Genomic DNA, 13,216 nt, shown 5'->3' with positions numbered 1-13,216 from the left:
GGTTCTGGAGAGAGAAAATTGCTGGGCTTACCCCAGGCAGTGGCCATGGCAGTGGCAGGGAAGAGAACGGCATGGGCTGCTGAGGGGCCGTTAGAAGTAAAATCAACACTATCTACTGACTGGCTGAGTGTTTGGGTTGTTTAGGAATGGAATACTATAACCCGTTGCTGCGGTCTCTAGTGTCATAGACGAGGAGGATGGCTGTGTCATTAACTGACGTGGGAGCAAGACTGGGGTTTTGAAGCAGTAGGTAATGAATGTCCATCCACCAAACTGTATGACCCTGGGCAAGTTATTGAACAACTTCTTACCACAATATCCTCATGTGTAAAAAAGAGAAAATGTTTTAAGGGTAACAACCTCAGAAGATCATGCGGTGTCTGATACATAATACACACTGTTGAAGAGTGAAAGTGACCCTGGGTATGTAACATCATAAACGTGATTGGTCCTTCCTTTAGGCTTCACAGGGATAAAAGACAGATGTAGGAAAACCTGAATCGTCTTTATGTCTCTTGAGTGAAACATCAAACACTTGAAGCTTGGGGGCAGTGGAAAGTCTCAGGACAAAAGGCACAAAAACCAGAGGTTACACAGTGTGGGAAAAGGGAAATCAAGAGGTGATTTAACAAGATTTAAAGTGAATGATGTCAGAAGTTAGCATGTACCTTTACTGGGAATTGTCCTTGGGATCGTAGAGCCTTTTGAAGAATCACTTTTTATTTATATAGAAATGATCCTCAGGTCCTTATTATTATTGGTTTTGGTGATTACTAAGTAATACATATTATAGAAAATTAGTAAAAGGGAGAAGATTAAAAAAAAAAACCTATAATTCTAACATCCAGAGATTCTTTTCATATTTTAGCTCTCTCCATTCGTCTTTCCATCCATCAGTCCATCTTTTCTTTCGTGCTTCTTTTTTTTTGTTTTTAAGAGCTGAAATTAAATTGTATCTTGTGCAACCTGCTGTGTTTTGCCAGGGAACTTAAAAGAAGGCTTATCTAGCATGAGGGATTTACTTTGGTTATGTGTAGTAAGAAGAAAATGTCTGATGTGCTTTGTCAATGAATTATTGAGGGAAAGTGCAACATGTTCTTCTCTAGCAGGCTTAAAATATACTAGGTTAAACTCATTTCAATGATGGTGAGGGCATGACCCCGCTTTACTGCCCTGTTATCCTCTGATATGTGGGCAAGCCTGGAGAGTGCTTTTCTGAGCACTTACATCTCCCAAAAGTAGCAGAAAGAAATATTGGTTAGAGTATGATGTAACAGAGACTTTTATTAATCCCTCACCTACACTTGCCTTGAGGACTGAAGAGTTTATCTCTCCCAAGAGTGTAAGACTGCTCAACTTTTCATTTTTAAATATTAAAATCACTGTAAAATTCTACTCTGACTAATCTGGAATAAAGACAGGAAAGATTAGTGTCACTAGGATATAGTTTTACATGAACAAATCATTTTAAATAGGCTTAAATCTAAGAGGTGGAAGCTGCTTTGCCTAGACTGACTGTTTGCTTAGACTATTTGTGTCAGATTGGCTAGGATAATTCTGCGTGTGTGAGGGAGAGAAGCTTTCCTTTTATGGAATGCACGATTGAAATGTAGAGGCTCCTGCTACTAGAAAATTAGAAGGTCTAATAAGAGTTATGCTAATTATTTTTTACCCAAATCACAGCTTTTTGGATCCATAATTTTCCTCGAGTATGTATCTTGGTGTGAGCAAATGTGTCATATATATATATATATATGCACACCCCCCACCCCCACCAAATCCACATACAGGAGACATGGCTCTCATCTCTTTTCTGTAGAGATGGATGAAGCTAGAGGAAATATTTTCTTAGTTGAATAGTTTTGGTTACAAAGAAATTTACTATTTATTAATTTATTCACATAATAAATGCTTACTGAACTGAGTGTGGGTACTTTGTTGCAAATGGGGGATAGGAGGTGGTCTGAAAGCATTTAAGGGTGGCAATAAGCTATTTAGTCAGTGGTGCATGTGTAACTGTTTGTCCGCTCCTGTTACTTGGTGGCCTCAGAAGTGGAGTCCTTGCTGCCTGTAGGATAAAGTCTAAACTCCTCAGCATGAGGAAACCATTTGCCATCTGGTGGTCTCCATTTGTCCTCCAGTCTCCTCTCCTAATATCTGCTGTGCCCGTCTTATGCTCTGGTCATTCCTATGAACAGAATTTGTTAAGCTTCTTACTAAGTACTGGGCATTTTCAGATAACGTGGGGCCTCTCAGACATTCTCTGTTTCTTTGTGTTCTCTTGCGTGGATCCTTGTGGTTTTCCTTATTGGAATACTCTGCCTCTGTTCGCTGGTATGACACTCAGCCACTCTGGCCATGAGATTTCTCTGGAAATCTCATTGGAGTTCTCTTATATGTGATAAATTGCTTTTTCCCTTGCTGCTTTCAAGATTTTTACTTGGGGATGGCTTGATTATAATCTGTCTTGATTGTAGGTCTCTTTAGATTTTTTTTTGGTATTCATCGAGCTTCTTGAATTTGGATGTCTATTTCCTTTCTCAGATTTGGCAAGTTTTCAGCCATTATTTCTTCAAATAGGCTACCTGCCCCGTTCTCTCCTTTGCTTTTGGCATTCCCATAATGTGTACAATTGATCATTTGGTGATGTCCTATAAGTCCCTTAAGCTATCTCGCTTTTCTTCATTCTTTTTTCTTTTCACTCCCCTTAACTCCATAATTTCACATGACTTGTGTTTAAGTCTTCTGATTCTTCTGCTTGTTCAAGTCTGCTGTTGAATCTCTCTAGGACATTTCTCAGCTCAATTATTTTTACTTCACCTTGTGAATTTGTTTGTTTGTTTGCTTTTTAAATGGTTACTGTTTGTTCATAATCTCATTTTTGTTCATGCATCATTTTCCTGGTTTTGTTTAGTTGTCTCTCTGTGTTCTCTTTTAGTTTATTGAGGATTTTTTTAAGATGATTGTTTTGCATTATTTGTCAGATAAGTTATAGATCCGTTTCTTTTAGGCTTGGTTTCTAGAGGTGTATTTTGCTCCTTTGAGTGGGCCGTGTTTCTTTGTTTCTTTGTATACTTCATGATCTTTTCTGGAAACTCAAGCATTTGAAAAAAACAGCCGCCTTCCCCAGTCTTAATGGACTGGCTTCATTGAGCGGAAGACCTTCACTAATCAGCCCGGATAGAGATTCTGGAGGTCTTTCAAACCTTTTCTGAGGATGATTGTTCTCTAGCTTTGTGTGTGAAATTTTCTTTTCTTTTTTTCTTTTTAACATCTTAATTTAATTTTTTTTCAGTGTTCCAAGATTCATTGTTTATGCACCACACCCAGTGCTCCATCCAATCCGTGCCCTCCTTAATACCCGCCACCAGGCTCACCCAACCCTCCATCTCCCTCCCCTCCTTCTCTGAGTCCACAGTCTCTCATGCTTCGTCTCCCTCCTGATTCCCCCCAATTCATTTTTCCTCTCCTTCTCCCAGTGTTCTCCATGTTATAGTTAAAGAGGTCTACCCCTGTTCTCCAGTTGCCACGACCTCTTGCTGTACCTGGTATCTGTCTGGAGCACTGCAGAGTCTGGTGCTCTAATAGGCCACCACACTCACCTTTGTTCTCAGCAGCCCCCAAAGTATCCTGCCATTCCTTTCAGCATTCTGAGTCAGGTGAGAGTTGGGCAGCCCCCTTGTAAAGCCAGAATACTGGATATTCCATTCTTCTGCTTGCCTCCCGCAGGAGAAGCTAGAAGTGGGGAGTTTTTCCTCAGTTGCACAGTGCTTTGCTCTGTGGATGGGAGCTAAGCTGGGTAAATGGAGTGAACTTCCTTTCTTACTTTGGTGTGGCTTTCTTGACTTTGTACTCACCTGGCGTGCTGCAAACTGTGGACTTTTCCCAAAGGCAAGTTGGTCCATATACTGTTAACTTGGAACCTCCATGGGGGTAGTGAGGACCTGGAGTTTTCTATTCTGCCATCTTTCTGATGTTACTCTCAAGTGTTACCTAATCCATTTTATGAAGTGGAGATAATTAATACTGGTAGACCTTTGTTTTTTAAAGAATTTATTTATTTGAGAGAGAGCGCAGGAGCAGGGGCAGGGCAGAGGGAGGAGACTCCGCACTGAGCAGGGAACTCGGTGCTGGGCTGAATCCCTGGATGAAGGCAGATGCTTAACTGAGGGAGCCACCCAGATGCCCGTATTGGTAGAACTTTAAATAGCGTAGTGGCACATCTAATCACACCAGCCTCTCCCCTCAAGGATAAAAGAAGTTATCCCAGGCTTCTTTCTAATCTGTCTCTACTGCCTGTCTCTCTGTAGTAATAGTGGCTAACATTTAGTAAATGCTCATTGTTTCTCAGGAACACTTCATGTTCCCATTATGTGTATTAATTGATTTATTTCTCACAGTAGTTATGAAAGGATGATACTATGATTATTCTCATTTTGTACATGAGGAAACTGAGTTAAGAGAGTCTTAGTAATCTAATCAAAGTTACACATCCGTTAATTATCTCAGATTCAATTTTAAGAGCCATTTTGTACATGAATGAATATATATATTCATAATTATATATATAAATGGGAATTAGTTAAGTTTGTTGTGGGTCAAGTAGAGTAACATTTTAAAGATAGAGTACAGACATCAACTATCATAATTTTATCATGGGATTATGTCATAGGTATGACTAAAAATCCTATATTCTGCAGTTGCTATAATTAGAATAACGCAGCTATATGTTTTCTTTTTTCCCTGAGCTTTATTGAGCTATAACTGACATATAGTGTAAGTTTAACATATACAACATAATTTTATATATTTATATTATGAAAATTTATATTATAAAATGTTTACTGTAATAAGGTTAACACATTCATCACCTCTCATAGTTAAAAATATTTTGAGTAAAAAAATTTACTCTTTAACAATATGAAAAAATATCCTTTAATTTGAATAAAATAATTGTATATATAAGCTATAAGTCTCTTTTTAACAAAAATTTTGTTGTAATAGGCAATTATTGAATTGTTATGGACATTGTTTTGTGCTGATCATAAGTGATAATTATGCTGTTGGCAATCTCTGTAGTTTAAATATCCAAACATAGAATGACATTAAAGATGCACTTTGGTTTTTTTTTTTTTTTTTTTTAACAGGACGGAGTTTATTCAGAGAGGCAGGATTTCAATTACAGGGGCTGGCTTTCTCAACTGCATTCTGGAAACTTTCGCCAGCACGTTCTTAAGACAGGGTGCCCAGAAGGTAAGCTTGTTTCTGCTTTGAAACAACTTTCATTTTAAGAAACCACGGATAACCCAATAACCCATTGGGTTATTGAATAAGGCTCATGAGCATATGTCATGAGAAAAAAAATACAGTTAATAAAAATAAATAGATGCAGAAATAATTATGTTTGCTATTGATTACCTAAATCCAAATCACAGTAAACCTTAAGTGCTGTTTTTGACCCATTAAATTAAAAAATATCCCAGTGAAGATTATGTAATTATATGGAAAATACTTTGAGTCTAAATAAGAGATAGAATCAGAACAAACAATTATATTTGCACTATATACAGTATGGTGACAACTATTTCCTAAAAAGAGATAATATTTATTGAGCACTTACTATATACCACTTGCTGTAAAAAGGATTTTTAATTTTTCATCTAATTTAATCCCCACAAACCCTTGAAGTAATTCTTTTTACAGGCTCCTGGTGGTCAATTCTTGTGGTTTTCAGACTCCATGCTTGTGGGAGCTTAGGCTTCCATGAAGGTGATTCAGAGGCTGCCTTACAGTTCTAAGGTCTATACTGTGTTTTAAGTAGTACTATTCTATTTTTACATCTTTTTTTTTTTTAAGATTTTATTTATTTATTTGACAGAAAGAAAGAGATCACAAGGAGGCAGAGGGGCAGGCAGAGAGAGAGGGGGAAACAGGCTCCATGCTGAGCAGGGAACCCGATGTGGGGCTCGATCCCAGGACCCTGAAATCATGACCTGAGCCGAAGGCAGAGGCTTAACCCACTGAGCTACCCAGGTGCCCCTGTAGTACAGTTTTTCTAGTCAGAAAAATGGGATTCTGTTTTGTGGGGGAACATAACAGTTAGGTAAATTGTGACTCAAAGTTAGTGTTTCCTGCCATCAAATTGCAAGTGTTCATTTGTAAAAAACCATTCTTGTGGACCATACAAACACAGGCGGTGGATTGGATTTGGCCTGTGGGCTCCACAGTTTGCCAACCCCCACTTAAAATGTATAAATATTCTTTGATTAATTCAGGTGGGTCTATGTTCGACCTGTCCATCAGTCTGAACCTATCACTGGTTGTATATATTCTGATCCTGTGAGATGCATAAAGTAGGCACTATTAGTCCCATTGTGTTGAAGAGAAATGTCTAGAAGGCATAAGTGTACCTAAAATGTGAGTGGCTGCTAGTCTGCCTTCCTTTTTCTAACATATACATGCTGAGCACCTGCTTTGTGTTAGGCACTGTGGTAAGCATAGGCTAAATGGATTTACCCAAGGTCATGGGACTAGCAAAGGGTGGAGTCTGGACTCACATTCCCATCTTTTGCAACAAGTCTTGCTCCTTGCCCCTTTATTGTGCAAGATATGTTCCGATAAACGAAGCAGAATGTTTGCCTCCTTAGCACCATCCTCTGTATTAGATGCATTTATGTTGTGGTCTTACTCCCTCTGTAGTTATTACTACTCTTTGGTTGCAAATAACAGAAACTACTTTAGGCTCATTCACTGTAAGGGTACAAGGGTTGTGAGGCAGGCAGGCAGGCTTCAGAATGGTCTGCCTGGACAGAGAGCTGCCAGGAGCCCATGCTACTCCTTCTTCAGCAGAGAATGCAACTGTTTGATTCTCTTCTCTGCTCCACAGACTGTAGAGTATGACGTGGGCCTCCACCGTCCAGGTGTGCAAGGTCTGTAGAGCTCTGGCTAGTAAAGAGACTGTCTGCTTATTTTGTTCATCTCCAAATTCCTTGGAAGGGACTCTTATTGTCCTTTCATAGGTCAAGCATGCCAGGTGGGTGGAAGTCAAGTTTTATGAATAAGGCTTGACTTGGGATGTATGTGGGTCAGGGTTGGGATGTCACTTCCCAGGGAAGGGAGGTGGTGGGATGTGCCAATAGTCCCAAAGGTTTCTGGTGTGGTGTCACAGTAGATTCCGTGTTCTTGATGGCAGAGAGGTGGTTTTATTAATCTTAATCCCAGTTCCCCTCAACTCAGAGTAGCTTGGTCAGTGCTCCAACATTTATATGGAAATGAGTAGAAAGGAGATAGAATGCATAGCTCTATCTCAGTTGGTTTCTGATGAATGTGATCTAGAAATCATCAAGTGACTATAAATTTTTAAAGTGAGGAACCCAACTAATTTCTCTTTTTTTCTCACTTTTGCTCAGAAATAAGAATATGTTTTTCCTGCTAGGTTTGCCTTTTTTGACTTTCTTTCTTTCCTTTTCTTTCTTTCTCTCTCTCTCTCTCTCTCTTTTTTTTTTTAACGGAGGCTTAGTTTAATGAGATATTTTTTCAATTTTAGGAGCCACTAGTGCTAAATTGTCTTTTACCTTTTATCCAAGTGCTGATGTTTTCCGGTATCAGCCTCACTTCGTGATAAACCTTCACAGTGGAGCCTGCGTAAATGGCTTTTTGTGGAAGTTACCGTGAAGAGTGTTTTAGGTGACTTTATTTTCACTTTAGGACTTTATCCTTGAGGCTCTTTCGTGATGGTGAAGGTGGGATCTGATACCTATTTTTATCCAGAAAAAGCACAGTGAGGCAGTCACAAAGTTTCTGTCTCTGTCTGTCAGCTAGAAGCTGGCCCTGGATACCGGCGCCCAAGGTGAGGTTGCTTGTATTTCTGTGCCTCCAAAAGTGGTGCGATTGCTTTTCTCTCCTCCCTTCACTCGGAGGTGACTTGTAATTTGGGGGCCTTTCTGAGACAAAAGCTGACTTTTTTCATATATCCCTCGGACCTCACTTTCCTCTTAGAATGAATGGAAGTTTGTGGGCAGGCGAATGACAACTGCCCCCTGTTAGCCAGGTCAACAACTAGGTTTTTGAAATAGAAGCTGTTCTAATGTCTAGCCACTAAAGCCCCTTGTGTTCGTAATGAGGCACAACTCACGTTATCCCTCTGATCCTAAATTTAATTGTCTACAAGGTAGGAATTTAAGATTTTTAAAAAAGATTTTAGTTATTTGAGAGAGTGAGTGAGAGAGCAGGAGCAGGAATAGAGGGAAAGAGAAACAGGCTCCCCACTGAGCAGGGAGCCCGGTATGGGGCTCAATCCCCAGGATCCCGAGCCGATGACCTGAGCTGGAGGCTGACACTTAACCGACTGAGCCACCCAGGCATCCCACAAGGTGGGAATTTTAATGCATTCCACAAATATGTGTGAAAACTATGTTTGAAAGTTTTCAGTTGATTGAAAAACACAGGTTAAATATACATAGTGTTCTTCTTGTTTTCAAGAATTAAAAAAAATTGAAGTCACGTGCTTTTTCATACTTTGTTTTTGTGGTTACATTTTTGTTTCTTCAAACTCATAGGAACACACAAGTAGGTTTTAAACTCAGAAGTTTAGTTCCACAAACACTTTGGGTATCAACTGTGTGCCAGGCACTGGGTGGGATGCTAGAGATACCAATAGGAAGGAGAATTCATGAGAGTAGAATATGTGTCTTATACAGCTTTATTTCACAGGTATCTAAAAGCTTGGGGTGGGCAGCTTGACAGGCAATGAATAAACATCTGATAGTGAGAATTTATTGAGCCCCACTTGGTGCTTGGTGCTTGGCACTATGGACAGTGCTGAGAAGGGTATTAAAATAACAACTGTAGTTAAAAGAGGTTACTAGATGCCAAGCACTATGCATGGTACACATTACCTAAATTACTTTTCTTTCTCTCTCTCTTTTTCTTTTTCTTTCTCTCTTTCTCTCTCTCTCTTTTTTTTTTAAAGATTTATTTATTTGACAGAGAGATCACAGGTAGGCAGAGAGGCAGGCAGAGAGAGAAGGGGAAGCAGGCTCCCTGCTGAGCAGAGAGCCCGATGCGACGACTCTGAGATCATGACCTGAGGCCAAAGGCAGAGGCTTAACCCACTGAGCCACCCAGGCGCCCCCTTTCTTTCTTTCATTTCCTTCCTTCCTCTTTCTTTCAGCTTTATTTACTTTTTTTGGTGGGGAGAGAATGAGTGTGAGCAGGGGGAAGGGGCAGAGGGAGAGAGAGAATCCAGGCAGACTCCCTGCTGAGCCCAGTGTGGGGCTCCATCCCAGGACACTGAGATCATGACCTGAGCCAAAATCAAGAGTCAGACATTTTAACCAACTGAGACACCCAGGCGCCCCCTCCACCCCCAAATTACTTTTCTAAACTCTGTGACATAGGAACTTTTAGTCCTGTTTTATGCATCAGGAAACTGAGGTCCCAGGCCATAAAGCAGTTTTCTCAAGGTCACAGAATTAGTGGTGAACTTGGGATTTGAACCCTGACCTCGTGGGCTGTAGAGTGTGCTGTTAATGATTATATCCCACTGCCACATCTACCCGCTCTGCCCTTAGGCAACCGCGTGTGTGGTGGCAGATGTGGCGTGCTTGCTAGAGCTAGAGCAAGGTGATGTGGTATTTACAGGAAGGACAGAGGAATGCAGAAGCAAGGAATTCATTTGCTATGGAAGAACTTGGAATAGCCAGGGGAATGAGGGGCTCTGATGTTGGTAGTTGAAAGGATTTTGAATGGCTGGAGAGTGTCCTCCCTTCTGGTCAGAGCTCCCTGCTTCTGGTTTTACCCAGCTTCTACCTGGTCTAAATTCCAGAGTGCCAGACAGGTTGAGGGTGTTTTCAGCTGTTAGTTATATCCTTTTTTTCTGCTTTCCTATGGACTGTGAGTTTGTTATTGTGCTGTCTTGGAAGTATCTTCGTATTACAAAAAAAAATTTCAATTGCGTTTTTCACAGAAGTAGAATAAACAGTCCTAGAGTCTGTATGGAAGCAGAGAAGACCTCAAACAGCCAAAGCAGTCTTGAGGAAGAAGCTGGAGGCATTGTGCTCCCTGATGGCAAACTATATGACAGAGTTGTAGTCATCAAACCCTTACGGTATTGCCTAAAAACAGACATACAGATCAAAGGGACAAAATAGAGAGCCCAGAAGTCAACCCATGCTTATTTGGTCAATTAATTTATAACAGAATAACCATGAATATACAGTAGGGAAAGGACAGTCTTTTCAACAAATGGTGCTGGGAAAACTGGAACTCTACATGAGAAAGAATGAAACTGAACCACTTCCTTACACCATACACAAAAAACAATAGCAAAACCCCTAAACAAATGTTTAAAAAAAAAAAATGGGCAGAGGAACCAAATAGACATTTTTCCAAAGAATGCATACAGATGGCTAACAGGTACAGGAAAAAATGTTGAATATCACAAATTATCAGGGAAATGCAAATCAAAACCACAATGAGATACCATCTCCCACCTGTCAGAGTAACTGGTGTCAGTAAACAGGAAATAATCAGTGTTGGCGGTGGGAGAAAAGAGAACTCTTGTGCGTTGCTGGTGGGAATGTAAGTGGTTTTCCAGCCACTGTGGAAAACAGTATGGAAGTTCCTAAAAAAATTAAAAATAGACCTATCCTATGATCTAGCAGTTCCATTTCTGGGTATTCATCCAAAGGAAATGAGAACACTACCTCAAAAGATAGATATACCTCCATGTAATAATGAATTATCTACATTAGCCGAGATATGGAAACAACCTAAATATCCGCTGACAGATGGTATGAGTACATACAAATACCGAATCATCACGTGGTAGACCTGAGACTAATATAATGTGTGTGCCAGGTGCATTTCAATAAGAAGAAAACACACCCGTGAAGGTGATGTGGTGAATAGTGTGGTTGGTGACATAAAGGACGAGGCAAAATGTCACCTGTCAGTTGGAAAGTTCAGGGAATCGTGGATTCTCAGGGTGGAAGGACCTTCACTTCCTGAGCTGCTAATCAAATCCACATTCAAGCACAGCACAGATACTTTCTGGCTTAGACTCCTGGGGGCACGACGGAGTACGAGCTGTTGAGTACATGCGATGGCCTGCGAGTTTGGGAAGTGGGGCCTTAGAGAAGAGGAAGCATGAGTTTTCCAGATGTTATTTGACTTGCCAAAATCATAGATCTAGAAGTGTAGAGGTAAACCTACAGTAAATATTTCCCGGTTTCCCCCACTCTAAATATTAAAAACTATATTAAAGATTTTTTATTGTGATAAAGTATATGTTATATAAAATTTACCAGTTTGACTATTTTTAAATGCACAGTTTACGGTCATTAAGTGTATTCAGTGTTGTGCAGCTATTAGCACCATCCAAATCCAGAACTTTTTCACCTTCCTAAGAATAGCTCAGTAGCTAAAATGTTAACTCCCCATTCCTTGCTTCTCCCAACTCCCAGCAATTGCCCTTTTATTTTTGTCTCTATGAATTGGACTTCTTGAGGTAGTCCATGTAAGTGGAATCGTACAATATTTGTGCTTTTTGTTTCACCTAGCATAATGTTTTCAAGGTTTATCAATGTCATGGTGTGTGTCAGTATTTCTTTTTAAGGCTGAGCATTGTTCCATTATGTATTTGTACCACATCTTATTTATATTCATCTGTCAGTGGACACTTGGGTTTCTTCCACCTTTTGGCTATTGTGAGTAATGCTGCCATGAATATGGGTCTATAAATATCTGTTCAAGTCTTTGCTCTCAATTCTTTTTCTGGATTCTGTGGTAATTCTGTTTAAATTTTTGAGGAACTGCTTAAAAGTTTGTTTTTGAGATAGCTAGCTATCTTTGTCCATGGCAGCAATGGACTGTATACCATTACTCTGTATTTTTCTCAAGTCCGTCCAGAAGAGTGGTGCTATATATACGCTACTGTTGGCTGGTGACACCAGTGAGTGTGCCATATGGTGCTCTCCTTAGTCTGAGAGGCATTCGGTTGTCTCTTGACTCCGCCATAGTCTCTGTCCCTGTTGTAATTTCAGGTTCTCGGGAACAGTTTTGATCCATGAGGGGTTGGAACTGTTGAAAAGTGCCACAGAAAAGTAGCACACTGGATACTACTTAAATACATATTTTAACTTGCCTTGAGGCAAGCAAGCACATTAAAAAAACAGATCCAGAAAACAGAGAGAAATCTCTGACAGAAAATAGAGGTTGAGAGAGGTCTGAGACACATGAAAGGCCTCATACACATTTCTGGAGCCTAGGGGGAATGGCCAACAGCTGTGAAGCAGGGCTGGTGGAGCCCAAGCCAGTCAAGTCCACCTCAGGGATCCTAGAAGAAGGACACAACAGAGAGATCAGGATATTCCATGGGTACGTGCGGCTCTGCAGTTGTCTCCAGTTCTGGGAAGGTAGCCTTTGGGTCTTTATCTTCAGCCTTTTCTTCATTATCATCCACCCATACCCAGTGAATCTTTTTAGACTTTTTTTTTTTTTCCTGTTTGTCCCTTCCCCATGAAATATTAATGCCATGGGTACATGATTATCTGCTTATACATAACATTATGCCTTGGTTTTATACATAAAAAGTATAAGATATTTTTCACTCCTCCAAATAAATTGCCACCTTGTTTTGATAGGTTCCCACTGAGACTGTGTGCTTCATACACACTGGTCTAACTGTCTCCAAATCTCCCAAATTCAGTCTCCAGTCTCCCGGCCCCCAACCTGCAAAATTCCAAACCAAAAGCAAAAGAACTTTTTAGTGATCTCCCTAGTGGTTCTTGCATATTTCCAGTTTTCTTCTTCTGGGCGAGGCTTAGGAGATAATATGGGTGATAACACTCTTGTCTGCAAGTGTGCTTTTTTAGCTCCATTGTCTCTGTGCTTGGAGACACTGCAAAAGCTATGGTAATGCAGAGCTCTCATGATGTACTCAAGTAGAGATTTTTTTTTCTTTCTTTCTTTTTTTTTTTTAAGATTGTGAAATACATTTTCAATGAGTAATAAAATAATTTGTTATCCTAGCCACTCTCCTGGCAAGGCCCCATTATTCTTGCCATCATTATTCTTGTGTTGATCGGGAGGCTGAAGCAGAGAGAAGCTGAATTCAACAGCACATGAAATATTTGTCACTGAAACAATGTGGGCAAGTCAGACAGTTTGAACATCAGTTTAAAGAAGGTCTGGCCTACACATGCTTCAGCTAAAG

The 13,216-nt window shown here is 40.2% G+C and overlaps 1 protein-coding gene across 1 annotated transcript in view; it reads left to right on the top strand.

Annotated features, from left to right (window-relative positions):
• Positions 1-13,216, top strand: part of LOC111156943 (PRELI domain containing 2) — a 65,348-nt gene that overhangs the window by 29,295 nt on the left and 22,837 nt on the right. Inside the window, exon 5 of the mRNA XM_022518111.1 lies at positions 5,148-5,253. Within this exon, the coding sequence (XP_022373819.1) occupies positions 5,148-5,253 (106 nt within the window). The remainder of the gene's footprint in view (positions 1-5,147; positions 5,254-13,216) is intronic.

This window comes from Enhydra lutris, unplaced genomic scaffold (assembly GCF_002288905.1).
Source record: "Enhydra lutris kenyoni isolate GAN:26980312 unplaced genomic scaffold, ASM228890v2 scaffoldscaffold50, whole genome shotgun sequence".
Taxonomy (NCBI): domain Eukaryota; kingdom Metazoa; phylum Chordata; class Mammalia; order Carnivora; family Mustelidae; genus Enhydra; species Enhydra lutris.
Note: the sequence above shows the minus strand (reverse complement) of the source record. Positions and strands in the feature narration are given on the sequence as shown.